We start from the raw sequence: 16995 nt of genomic DNA on the forward strand, positions 1-16995 counted from the left end.
TTTCCAGTTACTTAATGATGCTCTGTCTTCCACCCCTTTCCCTTTTTCTTTTTCTCCCCCCTTCCTTTCTCCTCTCCTATTTATTTTGAGTTTTCATATCCCCTACTCATAACTCCGGTCGTCTGAAGAAGTGGGCTGTACCCAGGAAAGCTCATGATCCCATCTACATGTTTTCTTAGTCTATAAAGTGCTACCAGACCATTTGGGTTTTTTTTCTGTAACAGACTAACTCTGCTACCCGCTGAAGCTCCAGAAAAAAAACGAGCATTCATGTGAGCATCAGTGCAATCTGCAGCTCTAAAACCAGACTTAAATGGAATTAAATCCTGCCCCCTCCCCCAATATTGGGCAATTCACGTTTTGATTGAATGGAGGGGGGTGGCAAGTTGCAACTGGATGCCAATGCACCTGAGTGAAATTGCAATCGAATGAAACCACACAAACTGCCCCCCCACAGTGCCATTTGAATGTTAAATGGCTCATTAACATACACAGCCCAGCTGGGCGGGGCGGTTTGCAAAGTGACTGTATGGGGGAGCCCAGCCCACAACTCTGCTGGGGGCCATGCACCCAGGCTCAGCAGCGCTGCAGAGCAGCAAGGAGGGAGGCGCAGCGCTTCCCTTCCTTCCCCTGCGCGCTGCAGGGCGCGCGCCCGCGAGCCGCTCCCAACGGCTCTTGAACGGCTGTTGACCCGGGGGGACTGAGAGGCGCTTGCGCCGCAGAGAAAAGGCGGGAAACAGCGCGGGCTCTTCCCCCTTCTCGCAGCGTGAGGGGAGGAGTGCAGGGAGGCAGAACCTCTGCTACTGGAGCCCATGCACCCCCTGCAATTTCCCGTTAAGAAAACAAACCAACCCTGAGATTTGCAAGCACGATTAATTAAAAAATAACCCTTTAGTTAGCCGAACAGCTGGGGACCGAGATGTTCTCGGCTCCTAAGCGGGAAGAGGAGGCGCCTGAAAGCCTTTCCCTGAACCTAAAGCCCTTCTCCCGCCTCTGCTCTCCAGTGCTGTGCTTGCCAACCTTTCCAGTCTGCTGGCACCCTTCAGGATGCTGCTGTGGCTTGCATCGCTCCCAAGTTTCACCTCACTTCAAAACTACTCACAGACATAACATGCCAAAGTGGCCCAGCACACTATGCCTGAAAAGTTGCATAGGATTGCATTTTTAACCATAGAATTATAACTCAACTGAGATATACTGTACTTCCATGTCATTGTACAGCCACTCCCCCACTTATGAACACACCGACTTACGCCCAACCTCCCATTAACCCCATTATAATATTTTCAAGTTGAAAACCACGTACGCCAAGTTTTTCAAACAGCATGGGCAGTGCGTATAAGGGTATTTCCGACGTATGACCAAATGGAGTTATGACCAGGTGTTCTGTATATACTTACTTACTGCCCGTTACGCCAAGCGCATAGGGCAGCAACAAAGACCTTCCACTTCTGTCGGTTGCAGGCCAAAGCGCCTATTGTTCCCCGAGTGTGATGATGGTCTTTTAATTCTTGTTCTACCGTTCGGCGCCAGGTTGGTTTTGGTCTTCCTCTCTTTCTCTTCCCATCTGGTTTCCAGTGGAGTGCAATTTTCATAATAGATCCGTCTTCTCTTCGTAACACATGACCTATCCATCGCCAGCGTCTTTTCATAATTATAGTGGCCATGTCTTCTTGTTTACACTGAGACAATAGGTCTTTGTTGGAAATTTTATTTGGCCAAAATATCCTGATTATTCTTCTAAGATTCTGTATATAGAGCAGTATAAATGGGGCACTGTATAAAAGTTCAGTTTGTACTGACTTTGCTAGTTTTTATTAGGGATGGCAACATGTAGTCCACAACACAATTAACTGATAAGCCTTGGCTTATCGGTTAATCTTATCGGCTACATGCACACACACACCCTGCCACTGCCTGTGCCTCAGTGCACATAAAATTATTCTATACATGGATTGGGAAAAAAAACTACATATGGCTGGAAAAGAGTAGAGGGAACAGTGCTGAGTACTCCCAGGAGTACATGTGCCCCTCATTGAGATCCACTGCTCTAGGGCAAGGCCGTGTATGGAGGTAGTCCTTATGAAAGGAGAAATTCTTAAGGGACTCCTCTTATCTCTCTCCTGAAAAGCAGACCCTAGGATCAGATTGAGGAATGGAACCCGTTAGCAGGCATGAGAGTGTCCAGTTACATATCTGGGGGAAGACTATTTCTGATCTCTTGTCTCAGCTCTCCACTTTAGGGAGAGATTCTCAAGGGGACTGATTGAGAGGGCAGAGTGGGAAACAAAGGCTCTTAAGCAAAGTAAGTTGTCATGGGATAAGAGGGTGTATGAGCATGAACAGCAGAGCCCTCCTAATCCATACACAGTTGGATAGGACACTAAGATTTAGGGCACGACTGGATCTTAGTGTCCAGCTACCTACCAATTCCTGTCCATATTTTGTGGCTTTGCTTCCTCCAGAGAGGATCTAGTTAACTTAAAAGTGAAAAACCTGCCAAACTTATTACAGAATCTGTGAAAACCATTCAAGTAGTAATGAAGCCATTAAACAGGCATTTGCCAGCCCCTCTGTTTCTGAATGTACTGTGTTGTCTGCAGGACCTTAGTTTAAAATTTGTTTTAGAAATATCTCATTACTGTATTGCTGAAGATTGTAACAGGGCACATGGGTTTATTTGGCTTGCAGGAGTGAGCCTTTATGAAGTATCAGAGGGGTTGCCGAGAGTCTGTAACAGGAAAAACAACAAATAGGCTAGTAACACTTTAAAGACCAACAAAACATGTAGATGGTATCATGAGCTTTCATGGGCACAGTCCACTTCTTCAGATGACTGGAGTGTTGGAAGTCCAGAACCAAAAATAAATAAGGGAAGGGGGGAGGGGAAGAGGCTATTGGTAGATATGTTTCAAAGGGACAGCCAAACCAGTCTGTAACAGGAAAAACAAACAACAAATCGGCTGATAATACAGGCAGTCCCCGAGTTACGCCTTACGTCGGCTCCGCAGTTACGAACGGGGCCCTCCCTCTCCCTGGTCTCCAGCAGACCAGGGAGAGGAAGCAAAGCGGCGGAACATGCGGGCAGCGGCGCGTGCTCTGTGGCTTTGCTCTGCTCTGTTTCTTTCATAACTTATCCCAAGGTTCTGCCCATAGGCATTTCAGCATTCCACCTGCGCAGAAGAATCTCTTTGCTTTGATACAGTAAAAACATCTGAAACATGTACAGTTACACTTGGAGAAAGCTATTTGAAGACAGCTGGATTGACACCTTGAAATTAATGGTCAGTGATATGTACATAGTAATGTGGCTATCATCCTACTGTAGAATGAACATGTTTATGTCTAGGCATTAGAGCTCATTACACTAGTATTCATCAGGGACATTCCTCAAAGAGCAGCAGACCCTGCAAATTTCCAAATTGTCGGGCAGCTCAGTAGAGCTGAGTCAACTTTCACAAGATCCATTAACAAAAAAGGTAGGGTTAGTAATTTTTTCCACATCAGATGATTTTAGTAAGAATCTTATACCCATATCTAAAAACCAATTCCTTGTCAATGACTAAATGAAATCCGTGTGGACAAATATATGGATTGTTACATTATGCATATCCCCACTCCCCTCCCAGACACTGCAGTCAAGAAGTGATCTCCTCATGTATACCAGGATCTTCTCATGAATACCAGAAACAGTCTTGTCTACAAATACATTAAGAAGTTAACTATTCTGACTCAAGGGGAAAATGTGCTTACTTGACTTAGACTTGACTGTGCAAGGGAACCAAAATGAAACTTAAGAAAGGGCTCAATAGGTTTAAAGAATGAGATGAGCCCGAAGTGGGGAAACCAGGGATTGGAACAGAGACAAATTTAATTTAAAAGAGTCTCATCACTTGCACTATTGACCAAACCTAAGGTTATGTTCCAGAGTTACTTCACATCCCTCAGTCACTGCTGAAGTGTAGAGAAAACAATACACTATTTATTTCCACGAGTTTAATAACGCTGCAAAATGTCAGACAGCTGTTCTATTTGCAACACTGACCCAACTGCTTACACTGCCATAGTCACTGAAGTCAAAAGGGCGTGGTGCACAAGTGTTTGATCAGTAGGATTCATATGAAAGTACTGGTCAGTAAAACTAGTACAGAGGATGGTTGACACCAAGTCAGCTATTTGACAAGATTTCTCCTAACTTACAGTATACAATCTTTAAATAGCCAGAAAGTTAACCAAAAAAATACAAAACACACTTGACACTGTTCTTATCCAGGATTCAGACACGACTATCCTCAGATTAACACAGTAGAGCACAGACAGTACAAATTTACTTCTGCTTTGAGAAGAATTCTTTGCTCTTCTGAACATCAGGTTTGATTGTTTCACTCCCAGGTTTCCAGCCAGCTGGGCAAACTGAAAGACAAGTTATTAGAAGTTTCTGTAAGACAGGTTTTTTTTGTCCGTCCCCCCCCAGAGAACAGTGTGCGCCAGCATTTCACATGAACACTACAAATACACAATATGATTACAGCAATAAGCAACTGTCACTCCTATTCACCTTTGTTTGATTTAATTTACTTCTATTTTGTACTTCAGTTATCAGTGCCCAAGGAAGCTATGGACAACCTTAATTCTGACATTTCCTAACTTTTGAATGCGTTTATAGCTATTTGCTGATTCAGGAATCCTGGGAGGGGAACGTACTCTAATGCAGTTAAACGTTAACAAGCTTAGGACCCTCATTTTGATTTACTTTTTTGGGGCCCCTTTGCCCCACCTTGTCAGAAGGCTTGCCCCTACTCATTCAGTCCCCCCTCCTTCTATCCTGTTCTCCTGCACCCTTACTCACTTTCACTAGGATGTGATTCTGCTGAGGATGCAGGCATCTGGGGTGGGGCGAGGGATAAGTGGTTTGGGACACAGGAGGGAGTGTGGGACCTACTTACAATGACCTAGAAGCAGCTGTCAAGTTACCCCAACTTAGGTGCATGGGCAGCCAGAGGCTCTACGTGCTGCCCTCACACCGACAGGCACAGCCCCTGCAGCTCCCACCAGTTGCTATTCCTGTCCAATGGGAGCAGCTGAGCTGCTGCAGGGGCAGCCCTATGCCTACAAGCCATCCCAGGGACTGGACAGCTGCTTCCAAGAACCACACCAAAACAGGACACGTAGGGAACCTACCTTAGCTCTGGGCCCCAGGAGACACTGGAAGGATGGGGGAAGATGATCAGTGGGGCTCATGGACCCTCACAGAGTTCCTTCATGGACACCAGTTAGAATTGCTACTCTAGTGACTTTACATCTTTGTCCTCATTTTGGCTCTGTTCCTCTGCTTCTCTCCCCTCCCCCAAAGTTCCAGTACAGGCTGCTTCTTTTTTCATGGCCTGGGTACCACCAGAGGGCTAGTGAGTACATAGGACAGTCTTCCTGCTCAGTTCTAGTGCCTGGCTCCACTAGTCCACAGGGGCTAGGAGGAGCACGTGCAGCGGAAGTACGGCTCAGTTTCTGGAGATGCAGACACAGCCTGGTCAGCACAAACTGCGCTGCAATGGCACATGCCCAGGACAGGCAGAATTTTTGGAGACTTCAACAATAAGCATCTGAGCCTATAGCAACTGATTTCAGAGCCTTCTAGCTTAGCAATCCACTCAAAATGTGGCTGTTCTAGTGAAAAGGCAACATACCTTAAACCAGGGCAGACTCAACCTGCCAGTGTTTCTGCCCTAAAGCATAAAGGCACTAGTGATTTTAAATGATTGGAGGAATTTACTATGGGCAACAGTAGTTTTCCCTAATTGTGTTCGGACATATTTAGAGGAGAATCTTTAAGACAAAGCTTCAGCCTGAGGGGGACACCTGGAATGAAAGTTGCAGAATGGGTAGCTAACGTTAATGCTATGCCATTTAAGCTCACATCTTGTAATGGAAAGTGTGAGGTAAATGATTAACCCCATCCATAATTAATAGCATATGACATTAAGTAGCAATTGTTTGGTTGGAAAGAACTCAATAGTCTTGAGTATCATGTAATTATCTCCCAGAATGGCAAGTTTTTATTAGCAGTTCTTCAGTGGGTTTATATCAGTGCAACAGATTCCAACCTCCAACACCACAGAACCTGTGGACTGAATACAAGAAAGCCTTGAGCTGCTAGCCAGTTGCTCTTCTGACCTTCCTAATTTGACTTGCCCCATGACTACAAGGAGGGGAAGAGGCAGAGGCATGGAGAGCTGCCATGCACCATCTCCCCAAGCCTTTCTATAGGGTGTCCTACAAAACCCAGTGGGAAATGCAGCCACTGCAGGAACTTAAGGACCACTCCAGTATCACCCATGTCTTGCATAGTACTTTTCATCAGTATGTCTTAACTGTATTTTCATCAATACGTCTACTTCATCCCGGGAGGACAAATTGTACAGCCACTGGTTAGCAGTACGTTTGTTCAAATGTTAGAAGGCGTAAGCCACTGAACTAGATCAAGCAATTGCTAACTACTGACTTTGCTTGATATTACTCAGTGGCTGTGTCTACACTGGCATGAATTTCCGGAAATGCTTAAAATGGAATACTATTCCGTTTTCAGTTTTTCCGGAAAAGGAGCGTCTATATTGGCAGGCTGCTTTTCCGGAAAAAGCCCTTTTTGCGGAAAAGCGTCTGTGGCCAATGTAGACGCGCTTTTCCGGAAAAGAGCCCCGATCGCCATTTTCGCGATCGGGGCTTTTTTCCCCGGAAAAGACTGGGCTGTCTACACTGGCCCTTTTCCGGAACAGTGTTCAGAAATAAGGACTTATGCCCGAGCGGGAGCAGAATAGTTTTTCCGGAATAGCGGCTGATTTTGTACAGTAGAGCATCGTTGCTTTTCCGGAAATTCAAGGGCCAGTGTAGACAGCTCGCAGCTTATTCCGGAAAAGCAGCTGATTTTCCGGAATAAGTGGCCCAGTGTAGACACAGCCAGTAAGTGCCCAATGCTAGAATCAGACTTATTTCTAAGTGATTATATACTAGATGAAGCAATGCTTTATAGATTAACTACAGTAGGGGGGGTGTAAGAATATTGTTGCATTTTTATAGCTAAGAAGAGGACTTTTAGAAAGTAAGATTTGTTTTGAGGTGCATCTTGAAGTTACTTCCAACTAAGTTTTTACACAACGCTTTATCCAAAAACATCCAAGTGCCCCAAGTTTACCAAAACCCTGACTAAGTGACATTGCTTTCAGTTGATAAGGCTATTTCTCTTCACAGGAGGAAGAGAGGGTAATTTTATATGCCTCAGGTCAACTGATTCGAGAGCTTACCTTCACCATGTTTATCCGTAAACTGGAAAGCCTGGACTAATCTGAGAGTTTCATCAACTGAACGGCCAACAGGGAGATCATTGATGGTGATTTGACGCAAGATTCCCTTATCATCGATGATGAACAGGCCTCTGCAAAAAAGCAGATAAAGCAGTTTTGAATGCAATGCAGGACAGAGAATGAACTTTGAAAAAAAATACACACACACAGGAGCACTGCAAGTGTTTGTTTTTTTAAAGTGTAACACTAAGTAACTGAGTTTCTCAAAAAGCTTCTGACCATAATACTATCCACTGCACATAATAGTCAAACAAGGATTTCTCCCACAATGCTACATTGTATGCTCATCTTCAACGCCAGCTAGAGGAAACAGGAGAACAAGTTCTCATCTGGAGATCATTTACAACTCCCATTGCCATATGGAACATACCCAGGAAAGTAGAGCCTTCCTTGCCTAAGGATCCATATGGGGGAGCGGAGAGGGAATAGGGGAAGGCAGCAAAGACAAGGAAGTTCCTTTCATAAGGATAAACAGAACACTCATGTCTGACCAAATGAAGCCATAGCCCAGTTTCCTTTCAAAGTTACATTAGTGCAATCAAATACCTGCTGATCATCAGAGGTGAGGCCACTGAAATAAAGACTCGAGTTAAAGCTCTGAATGGTTTGCAGGGGTGAACAGAGGCCCATGGGTGAGATACGGCCCCTGGCTTTCCTGGGTCCAGCCCCCAAGGCTTAAGGCCCACCCCCAAGATTGGAGAGGAGCACTGACATTCCAGCCGCCCTCCCTAGTCCCACCATGGCTACTAGGCTGGGCCACCCTAGGCTCTGGTGTGCAAGAGGAATGTGGAGAGTGGAGAATGTGAAAGGGTTATTTTTTTGGGTGCTTTTCACATGTGTGCAGCTCCTCCCACTGATTTTTCTGCAGGTCAGTTCTCCCCCCCCCCCCCCACACACACACACAAAAAAAAAGTCCCTACCTGTTGCTTAAGGCCACAAAGAATGTGGCAGTCTTCTAGCCTTACCATATACTTTGAATGTCAATTTTCTAAATGTGTTAGATCTCCAGTTCCTTAGCCTAAAATGTAGTCATGAGGCGTGTGTGTACAGGAAGTTCACACACATGCCTAACTAGCTATTACTCTAATTAGGTTAGTTTTTATAGCTATCCTGGCAAGTCTTGTGCACTTTGGGGATTAGAGAGTGCTTCACTGAATGTTTCCATAGTGATGAGTGGCAGCTAGCCAGTACACTGCCCTGTAGTGACATTAGGAAAGTAACTTTTAGCTAAGGAAAGAAACCAAGGCAAGTCCCCGCATTTGAGAAAGGGGGCCTTTGGCATCCAAACCCATCAGACATGTCTGAGAAAGAAAGCATATTGAAATTGTGTGCAGGGCAGCAAAAAAGCTAAACGAACAACTTTTAGTTTGCAAGATCTCCCAAGTCCATGCAAGTTAAAAAAGCTACACAAACAAATTCCAGATATTTCTCTTTTGTTTGAAGTAATCTGTGGATCACAAAAGTCATGATATTATTCTGCCAGGCGCCTTACCTGTATGCAATACCTTCATCTTCTTTTAATACGCCATACTCTTTAGCAATGGTGCGTTTTGTATCAGAAACCAGTGGAATGTTCATGTTACCCAATCCACCCTGTTTTTTAGGGGTATTGACCCTGAAAAGGAAGAGGAAATCTTGAGGAGAGTACATAGTTTGGGGGGGGGGGGGCGGAATTTACATGAGTGCAGTAAACACTTTTGGGGTGGAAAACACTTTTTTGCAGAATATCACAATTAACTACATAGTTAATGACTTGGGGTAAGAAGGTAACTGCAGTAGATGAGATTGGCTTCTGACCCAAGAATATTGCTTTATTTACTGGGATTGATCTCAACAGAACATTTCTGTTAGTAACATTCTGCTTGCCAGCATTGCTGTAGATATGAATATAGCAGAAGATAGTAACCTTAGAAACAAATGATCCATGTAGAAGAAAACCTAGCATAAAAGTCAAGCATGAAAGATGGAAGACACCCAATATGTCATTTAGTTTCAACTCAAAACCAGTATAGCAATTAATTTAAAATTATAAACCTCAGATTCTTACCAGGCAAGGTGACAGAAGTGAGAGTCAACAGAAGCTCCAATTACTTGACAGTTAAGTTTCTTAAACTCATCAGCCCTGTCACTGAAGGCAATAATTTCAGTTGGACAAACAAAGGTGAAGTCAAGGGGATAGAAGAAGAACACAACATATTTTCCTAGAAAAAACAACAAAAACACACACAAGTTAGTCTTTGGGTACATTAGACTTCCTTGGGTAGTTACATTAGTCTCAAAAGTACAAACATGCACAATGAGACACCCTGTGTGTTACAGTTACTTAGGAACAGGCTGTTTCTCCTTTAGACCAGGAGGTCATTTGCTTTAGGTATACCGTTAACCTCCATCTAGAAGCTGTATGTATTTTCTGGTTATGAAATGTTCAGTTCCATAGTAGATCGTACTATATTATTTCTTATGAATTTAAGAAGTGTGTCCGAGAGTCTGTTTAAGAACTCCTAAATGGTAAGAGCTAGGACCACAAACTTCGTATGCAGCTTCCGGTTATAAAAAATTTAAAAGCAAGGTCAGGGTTTGGTTGTGCCAGGACAATGGGATGTGTGTGTAATTAGATCTTTTCCATTTTAGGAAAAAAAAGGGTCTGGCAGGAGAGAGTTATACTGCAGAATGACCATGGAGGCAGGGGGTGGGAGGCCAGCAAGGGATCAGGACAGCTATAACCCCACTGGAGTACAAGGGGGCAAGAGTGGAAAACGGGAAAGCTATCAACTATATATTTCAGAGTGTGTGTGTGTCTCCCAGCCGGGGCACAGGCATGCTTCCCCAAGCTGTGCCCACTGGAGTTGCAGTGGTACTGGAGAAGTACTTCCCACCTGGCTCCATGCTGCTGGAGAGAGGGCTGAGGTTGTCCTCTCCTCTGTGGGGCAATCTGCATAATGAATGAACCGTGCCCCAAAATAATGATTTAAATGAAGGAAAAACAAACTTGTTTCCATTAAGGACCCAAGCAATGCCGGGTAAATCTTCTGATAATTAATATCCTTAATATATTGTTAGATATACCATGAAGGACTTGGATGTTATTCTAAAAATTTAACCTTAAAGTTTGGGATCTGCAGCATTTGCTACAACCAAGAAAAAGGGCTAATATTGCCAGATTCCTCACAGCTTTGTAAATGAAGCCTGACCTGTACTAGCAATAACCCTACTATGCCAGCTCTGGATTTAACCAAACTATTGCACATGTATGTTATAAGTGGGTAATTTAAAGGATGACCACCAACTAGGGAGGTAAAATCCTGTTTAGTTAAACATAATGGCTAACCAGTTAACTGCTTAAGTGGCCCCCAGCCTGTGGCATGGCAAGTTGCTCTGGCCAGGCCAGGCCCACCAGTTAACTATTGACATCCCTACCATCAACTTTTACTTAGACCAGTGTTTCCCAAAGCGGTCCACAAAACCACTTAACAGGTTTCTCAAACTGGCCACTCTGGTGTGTTTATTTACTGGTGCCATGGTGCCTCTCAGCTCCCATTGGCTCTGGTTTGCTGTCTGCAGCCAAAGGGAGCAGTGAGGCTACATGGCCACAGTGCCAGTAAACCCCCCCCTCCCCCCCCCCGAGTGGCCAGTTACCAGGTTTCTCAAAGTGATTTCATGGACCACTTGAGAAACACTGGCTTACACCCAATAAATTGACCACCAAGCGTTGTCCATTTGGGTACTCCACCAGGATGAGAAGAGTAGCTAAAGTCAACAGGAGCACAGCTCCTGCTGACCTTACCATATGGAAAACACTGCGGAAGTATGTTGACTTCAGCTGTGCTATTCACCTGGTGTTGATTGACCAGGGGAGTGAGATGAAGTCATAGAATCCTAGAACTGGAAGGGACCTCAAGAGGCCATCAAGTCCAGTCCCCTGCCCTCATGGCAGGACCAGGCACTAGATCATCCCTGATAAGAGCAGGTTGGATAAACATCTAAGTTTCTTCAAGGATGGCAATTCCACCACCTCCCTAGGCAATTTATTCCAGTGGTTAGCCACCCTGATAGGAAGGGTTTCCTAATGTCCAACCTAAACCTCCCTTGCTGCAATTTAAGCCCATTGCTTATTATCCTATTATCAAAGGCCAAGGAGAACAATTTCTCCCTCCGCCTTGTAACACCCTTCTAGATACTTGAAAACCACTATCGTGTCCCCTCTTGGTCTTGTTTTCTAAACTGAAGAACCCTCAATTCCTTCAGCCTTGCTTCATAGCTCCTGTTTTCTAGACCTTGAATAGTTTGTTGCGCTTCTCTGGACCTTCCTCAGTTTCTCCACACCTTTCTTGAAATGTGGTACCCGGAACTGGACACAATACTCCAATTGAGGACTAATCAGTGCAGAGTAGAGCAGAAGAATGAATTCTGGGTCTTGCTCACAACATTCCTGTTAACACATCCCTGAATCATGTTTGCTTCCGCCCCCACCCCCAAACAGTGTCCCACTGTTGGCTCAGGTTTAACTTGCAGTCCGCTATGACCCCTAAATCCTTTCAGCAGTACTCCTTCCTAGACAATCACTTCCGATTCTGTAGGAAGGAACAATCAGTTCCTCCCCTAAGTGGAGTACTTTGCATTTGTCTAACGTCATCCTATTTACCCTCAGACCATTTCTCTAGTTTGTCCAGATCATTTGAATTTACTCTACCCTCCAAAACACTTGTAGCCCCCCCCCCCCCAGCTTTGTATCATCTGCAAACTTAATAATTGTACTCTATGCCATCATCTAAATCATTGACTAAGATATTGAACAGAACTGGACCCAAAACAGACCCCTCCGAAACCCCACTTATGTCTTTGAAGCATTTAGTCTTGGATCTGGACTTCTAATACTCCTCTCATCTGAAGAAGTAGGCTGTACCATCAAATACCATCTACATGTTTTGTTAGTCTTCAAGGTGCTACTAGACTATTTATTGTTTTAAGTTTATCCAATCAAAGAAAGCTATCAGATGGGTTTGACATGATTTGCTCTGTATACATTCATGCTGGCTGTTACCCATCAGCTTGTCATCTTCCAGATGGATTCCTTAACTACTTGCTCCATTATCTTCCCTGGCAAAGTTAACTAACTAGTCTATAGTTTCCTGGTCATTTGTATTTCCTTTTTTATAGATGGGCACTATATTTGTCCTTTTCTAGTCTTCTGGAATCTCTCCCAGTTTCCATGATTTTTCAAAGATGAAAACTAAAGGTTCAGATACTTCCTCTCAGCACCTTTTAGTATTCTAGGATGCATTTTATCACGCCCTGGTGACTTGCAAGACATCCAAATTGTCTAAATAATGTTTAACCTTTTTTATTTTAACTTCTAATCCTACTCCAATTCCACAAGTATTCACTATGTTAGGCATCCCGTCACCATCAATGTTTTGGTTTTCACCAAGAAGAAAGAAGTCATTAAGCATCTCTGCCATTTCCAAGTTTCCTGTTATTTCTCCCTCTTCATTGAGCAATGGGCCTACCCTGTCCTTGGTCTTCCTCTTGCTTCGAATATATTTATAGAAAATCTTGTTTCCCCTTTATTTCTCTAGCTAGATTTAGCTCATTTTGTGCCTTTGCCTTTCTAATCTTGCCCCTGCATACCTGTGTTGTTTGCTTATATTCATCCTTTGTAATGTGACCTAGTTTCCACTTTATACAATATTTTTTATTTTTAGATCATGTAAGATCTCCTGGTTGATCTAAGGTTGTCTCCTGCCATACAAAAGAGCGTAGTGCACAGTAGACTAAGTATTCGGACTTACCTATATAATCAGAGAGGCTGATGTCTTTGAACTGCCCATCTGGCATCACAGCTGTGGCTTTGAAGTAAGGGGCTGGTTTCCCAATATATGCATTTCCTGCAGACATCTTGAGATGGGCTAGAATATTAGAGACATGTTAGACAATGTAGCTTCCTAGACATTGTCAACTCAAGGAACAACTGGCACTATTGCCGTAAAAATCCCCACTAGAGTTTGACTCAAAACTTCAGTCAGTGAGTTCAGCAAGCAAGTTTAGTCTGCCAAACACTCTGGTGCCTAGGTATCACAGCTACGCTAAACCATATATTTAAACCATGAGCTCAGGATTGGCTACAGACATTTCAAGCAGTGACTGTTGCTATCAGTTTTGTAGCTTACCTCACAGACATACACAGTCTGTTTAGGAAAGATGTCAAATGCAATCCACACATCCAGACTAAACTACTCAAGATACCAAGAAACTGTGTTGATACAACCTAAGATTCCATGGACTAGATACATTCCTTCTTTCGCCTTTCTGCCCTAAGTCATTTAAATGTTTATCGTGCATATAAACAGAGTCCACCTAGAATCCCACTGCAAAATTCAAGGTTTGAAAGGAAACTGGCCTTCTGCCATTATATTATTATGCATCATGACTCAGACGAGTTAGCAGAACCAACTCACACAAGGAAGCTACTGGCTGTTTCATCTTCAGATACATGCAGTTTAAGACCTTGAGCATTCCACCATGCTATTGGTTTGATAACAGATATTCTTCCTACGCATACTAGCAAATACTTATGTCCTTCCTTGAATTACACCATACCAATCTTGGATACTGTAAGTTTAAAAGCTTTAATTTTATTTGTTAATGAAGGGGGGGCACCAAGAGAAAAGGAAACAGGAAAATTTTAGGAACAAACATTTACAACACCATGCATGTACATTTTACTCTAACAGCTTAGATCTGAATTAACAGTTTGTACCAGTTTTTACAAAGTCAGTTATTTTATTGTAGTGCTGAATTAGCAAATTTGAGATTGAGTGTGCTCTCTCAACAGTACAGTATACGCTTCTTCAAGACTATTTAAGATTGAACAAAAGAAACATTGTTGCCCTTGCACAAGCTAAGGGAGGTGGCTGTGTTGCAGAACCAGATACACAGGCACAAAGCTCTTAAAATCATCAACAAATGTAAGGGTACACATTTAAAGCTCTATGCACAAAAATCAAGCTGCTTCAATTGGGTAGAATTTATTTAAGAAATTGGCAAGGGTTTGTACAAGGTTTGTTAGACAACAGTTGTGGAGAATTAACAATTTGATTCTCCCTACAGCAGTTTCTACTTTGAAGTCTCCGCCATGGTCTGGTATCGCAACACATGACAACTAGCCACAGAAAACTATTTTAACAGCATTTCCTGACTATAGTGTGGTGAAAAACACCCAGGGCTAAATACTATGCTATTTCCTTTCAGTTTATACACCAGCTGCAGAGTTTTGCTTTGAGAAGCCTATCTGTGATTTAAAAAGTGACAAATACAGTTCTTAGTTATTCTTCACATCCCCCTGTATTTTCAAAAGCCAGATGAAACAATTGGGTCCTGCAGTGTCCCCTGAAAACAAGTTCAAAGCAGGCGTGAGAGCATTCCAGAAAACATCCAGCCAGCCCTTCTACTATAATTGGGGGATGGAGAGAAGGAAAGTAGCACTGATACTAATCACAACTGTGGCATTACCCTGTTATAATTTGCTGAACACCAATCACTTCTGTTCTGCCATTCAGACTAAGAGGTCACAGTTATGAGGCCATTGAATTAGCTTTGCTTAACATGGCTGTCTGAACCTTGCTCCAGGGCCTGCTCTCCCACACTAAAGAACTCAGCCCAAGGAGAACTAGCATGGCATTAGTCCTAGCTCAACATAGGGTTAATTCCCACACTCATCAGCTTAGAGAGAAACCCTATCCAAACCAGATTTCCCAGAACCCAACAGGTCCAAACCAGATTTCTTTGCTAAACTTCTGGCATTAAAAGATTAATACGCTGCTAGGATATTGGTATATGCAGCCAAAGGAACTCAGTTTCATATCAGGGGCCAGTAGCATGCCATTTCAAGGTTACCAAGAGTCTTTGTTTCCCCTTCTTGCGTAGGAACAAATCAGCAGCCTGCATCACAATCTTTGTATGAATTCCCACAACTGGCACGCTTAACGCTCCGGCACTTTGTAGTGAGAAAAAGTAGCGTATTAGGGGCACCATTTGTTTTGAGGACCCATTCAGAAGCAGCTTCCCAGCCAGAGGCTTTGCTAACAACATATTTTCAGCACCTTAGAGACAAACCCAAAATGTAGCTGGTATCATGAGTTACATTTTTTGTTAGTCTCCAAGATGCTGCAGGACTAGGTTTTTCGGGGTTTTTTTAAGTTTTAGTTACAGACTAACAGCTACCCCTCTGAAACTTTTGAGCATATTTGTAGATTGTTCTAGGTAGAGTCTCTTCATTTTCCCCTTTCCCCCCTAAGGCAAGAGATGTTCCTGGCTGAAAAATTAGTTCACCATACTCTTCAACTATCAAAAGGCGCGACACAGAACAATTACGCTATTTTTAAGCGGTTGGAAACCAGGCAGGCAATTCAAGCCCAGCATAGAACACAAAGAGCTCTGTCGCCCTCCAAGTTACAGAGTCCCATTTAAGAAAATAAACAGTAAGAAAGCTTTTACCCAGACACCCAGTTACAAGCAGCATTAGGCAGGATCACACAGCTCGAATCCGTACCTTTGTATAGAAATCCTCTCCTTTGTAGGGAGTGATAGAAATGTAGCCGTGTTAGTCTGGGGTAGTTGAAGCAAAATGCAGGACAATGTAGCACTTTAAAGACTAACAAGATGGTTTATTAGATGATGAGCTTTCGTGGGCCAGACCCACTTCCTCAGATCAAATAGTGATCTATTTGATCTGAGGAAGTGGGTCTGGCCCACGAACGCTCATCATCTAATAAACCATCTTGTTAGTCTTTAAAGTGCTACATTGTCCTGCATTTTGCTTTGTAGGGAGGGGAGACAAGGTTAAGCTTAACAAGAAACAACCTAACCCCCCAAATCCGTCCTGTAGATAAAACACGTTATGCCATAAATGTTGCTACGAGCAGATGTATCCATCTGACACCGAAGCGCACTTACTGGACCGGTAGGAGCCTCAAACGCCACTTAACGCGCCCACAAAGCGATCAAGTGCAGATTAAGTCAATTACAGCAGCCGCAAGGCACCGCTCTGTACCTGGCTTTATACTCTCCCGGATCTCGCGAGGGAACAGGCTGGGCAGGGAAAAGAGAAAGGAAACTCACTGGCTCCTCCCTTCCCGATGCGATGGCTTCAGCGTCAGCGTGACTTGGCAGATTTGTGCAGCTCCCGAAGTATTTCGCCGGAGCGGACGTTCCTGAGATTAGCTAGAGACCGGGGAGCTCCAGGCTGTTGCAAATGGTGAACGAATTGGAATGGGGATTGCAGGCTGAAAACGGTGCACAAGAAACGTGCAATGTGATCGTAAAAAAAAAAATCAGTGTATAGGGCAGCGGTTTCAAATGGTTCGTGGACATTTTCACAGGCTAACTCAGCTACCCCTCTGAAGCTGTTTACATTTAATTCATGGGCTGTGTCTACACTGGCCACTTATTCTGGAAAAGCAGCCGCTTTTCCGGAATAACTTGCCAGCTGTCTACACTGGCCCCTTGAATTTCCGGAAAAGCACTGACGATCTACTGTAAAATCATCAGTGCTTTTCCGGAAAAACTATGCTGCTCCCGTTCGGGCAAAAGTCCTTTTCCGGAAAACTGTTCCGGAAAAGGGCCAGTGTAGACAGCACAGATT

At 43.7% G+C, this 16995-nt stretch overlaps 2 protein-coding genes across 2 annotated transcripts in view; one reads left to right on the plus strand and one right to left on the minus strand.

The window, feature by feature from the left end:
• Window positions 1–7380, plus strand: part of MMACHC (metabolism of cobalamin associated C) — a 21749-nt gene extending 14369 nt beyond the window's left edge. The window contains exon 5 of the transcript XR_012905826.1: window positions 7243–7380. The gene's annotated coding sequence lies outside the window, so the exon portion shown is untranslated. The remainder of the gene's footprint in view (window positions 1–7242) is intronic.
• PRDX1 (peroxiredoxin 1) lies at window positions 3982–16464 on the minus strand. The gene is made up of 6 exons (XM_006117318.4): window positions 16308–16464; window positions 13145–13261; window positions 9403–9556; window positions 8848–8970; window positions 7296–7426; window positions 3982–4413 (listed from the first exon to the last, which is right to left on the minus strand). Exons 2-6 carry the CDS (start codon window positions 13248–13250, stop codon window positions 4328–4330), a joined length of 600 nt encoding a protein of 199 aa, XP_006117380.2. The 5' UTR covers window positions 13251–13261; window positions 16308–16464; the 3' UTR covers window positions 3982–4327.
• Window positions 16465–16995: the final 531 nt, after the last annotated feature.

Source organism: Pelodiscus sinensis, chromosome 9 (genome assembly GCF_049634645.1).
Source record: "Pelodiscus sinensis isolate JC-2024 chromosome 9, ASM4963464v1, whole genome shotgun sequence".
Lineage (NCBI taxonomy): Eukaryota > Metazoa > Chordata > Testudines > Trionychidae > Pelodiscus > Pelodiscus sinensis.

Bases quoted from the DNA above. Each gene is read 5' to 3' on its own strand.
- PRDX1 (XM_006117318.4), bottom strand. From the start codon at position 13,250: ATGTCTGCAGGAAATGCATATATTGGGAAACCAGCCCCTTACTTCAAA. The intron at 8,971-9,402 runs GTAAGAATCTGA...CTTCCTTTTCAG, and splicing joins CACTTCTGTCACCTTGCCTG to GGTCAATACCCCTAAAAAAC. The intron at 7,427-8,847 runs GTAAGGCGCCTG...GCTTTTTTGCAG, and splicing joins GATGAAGGTATTGCATACAG to AGGCCTGTTCATCATCGATG.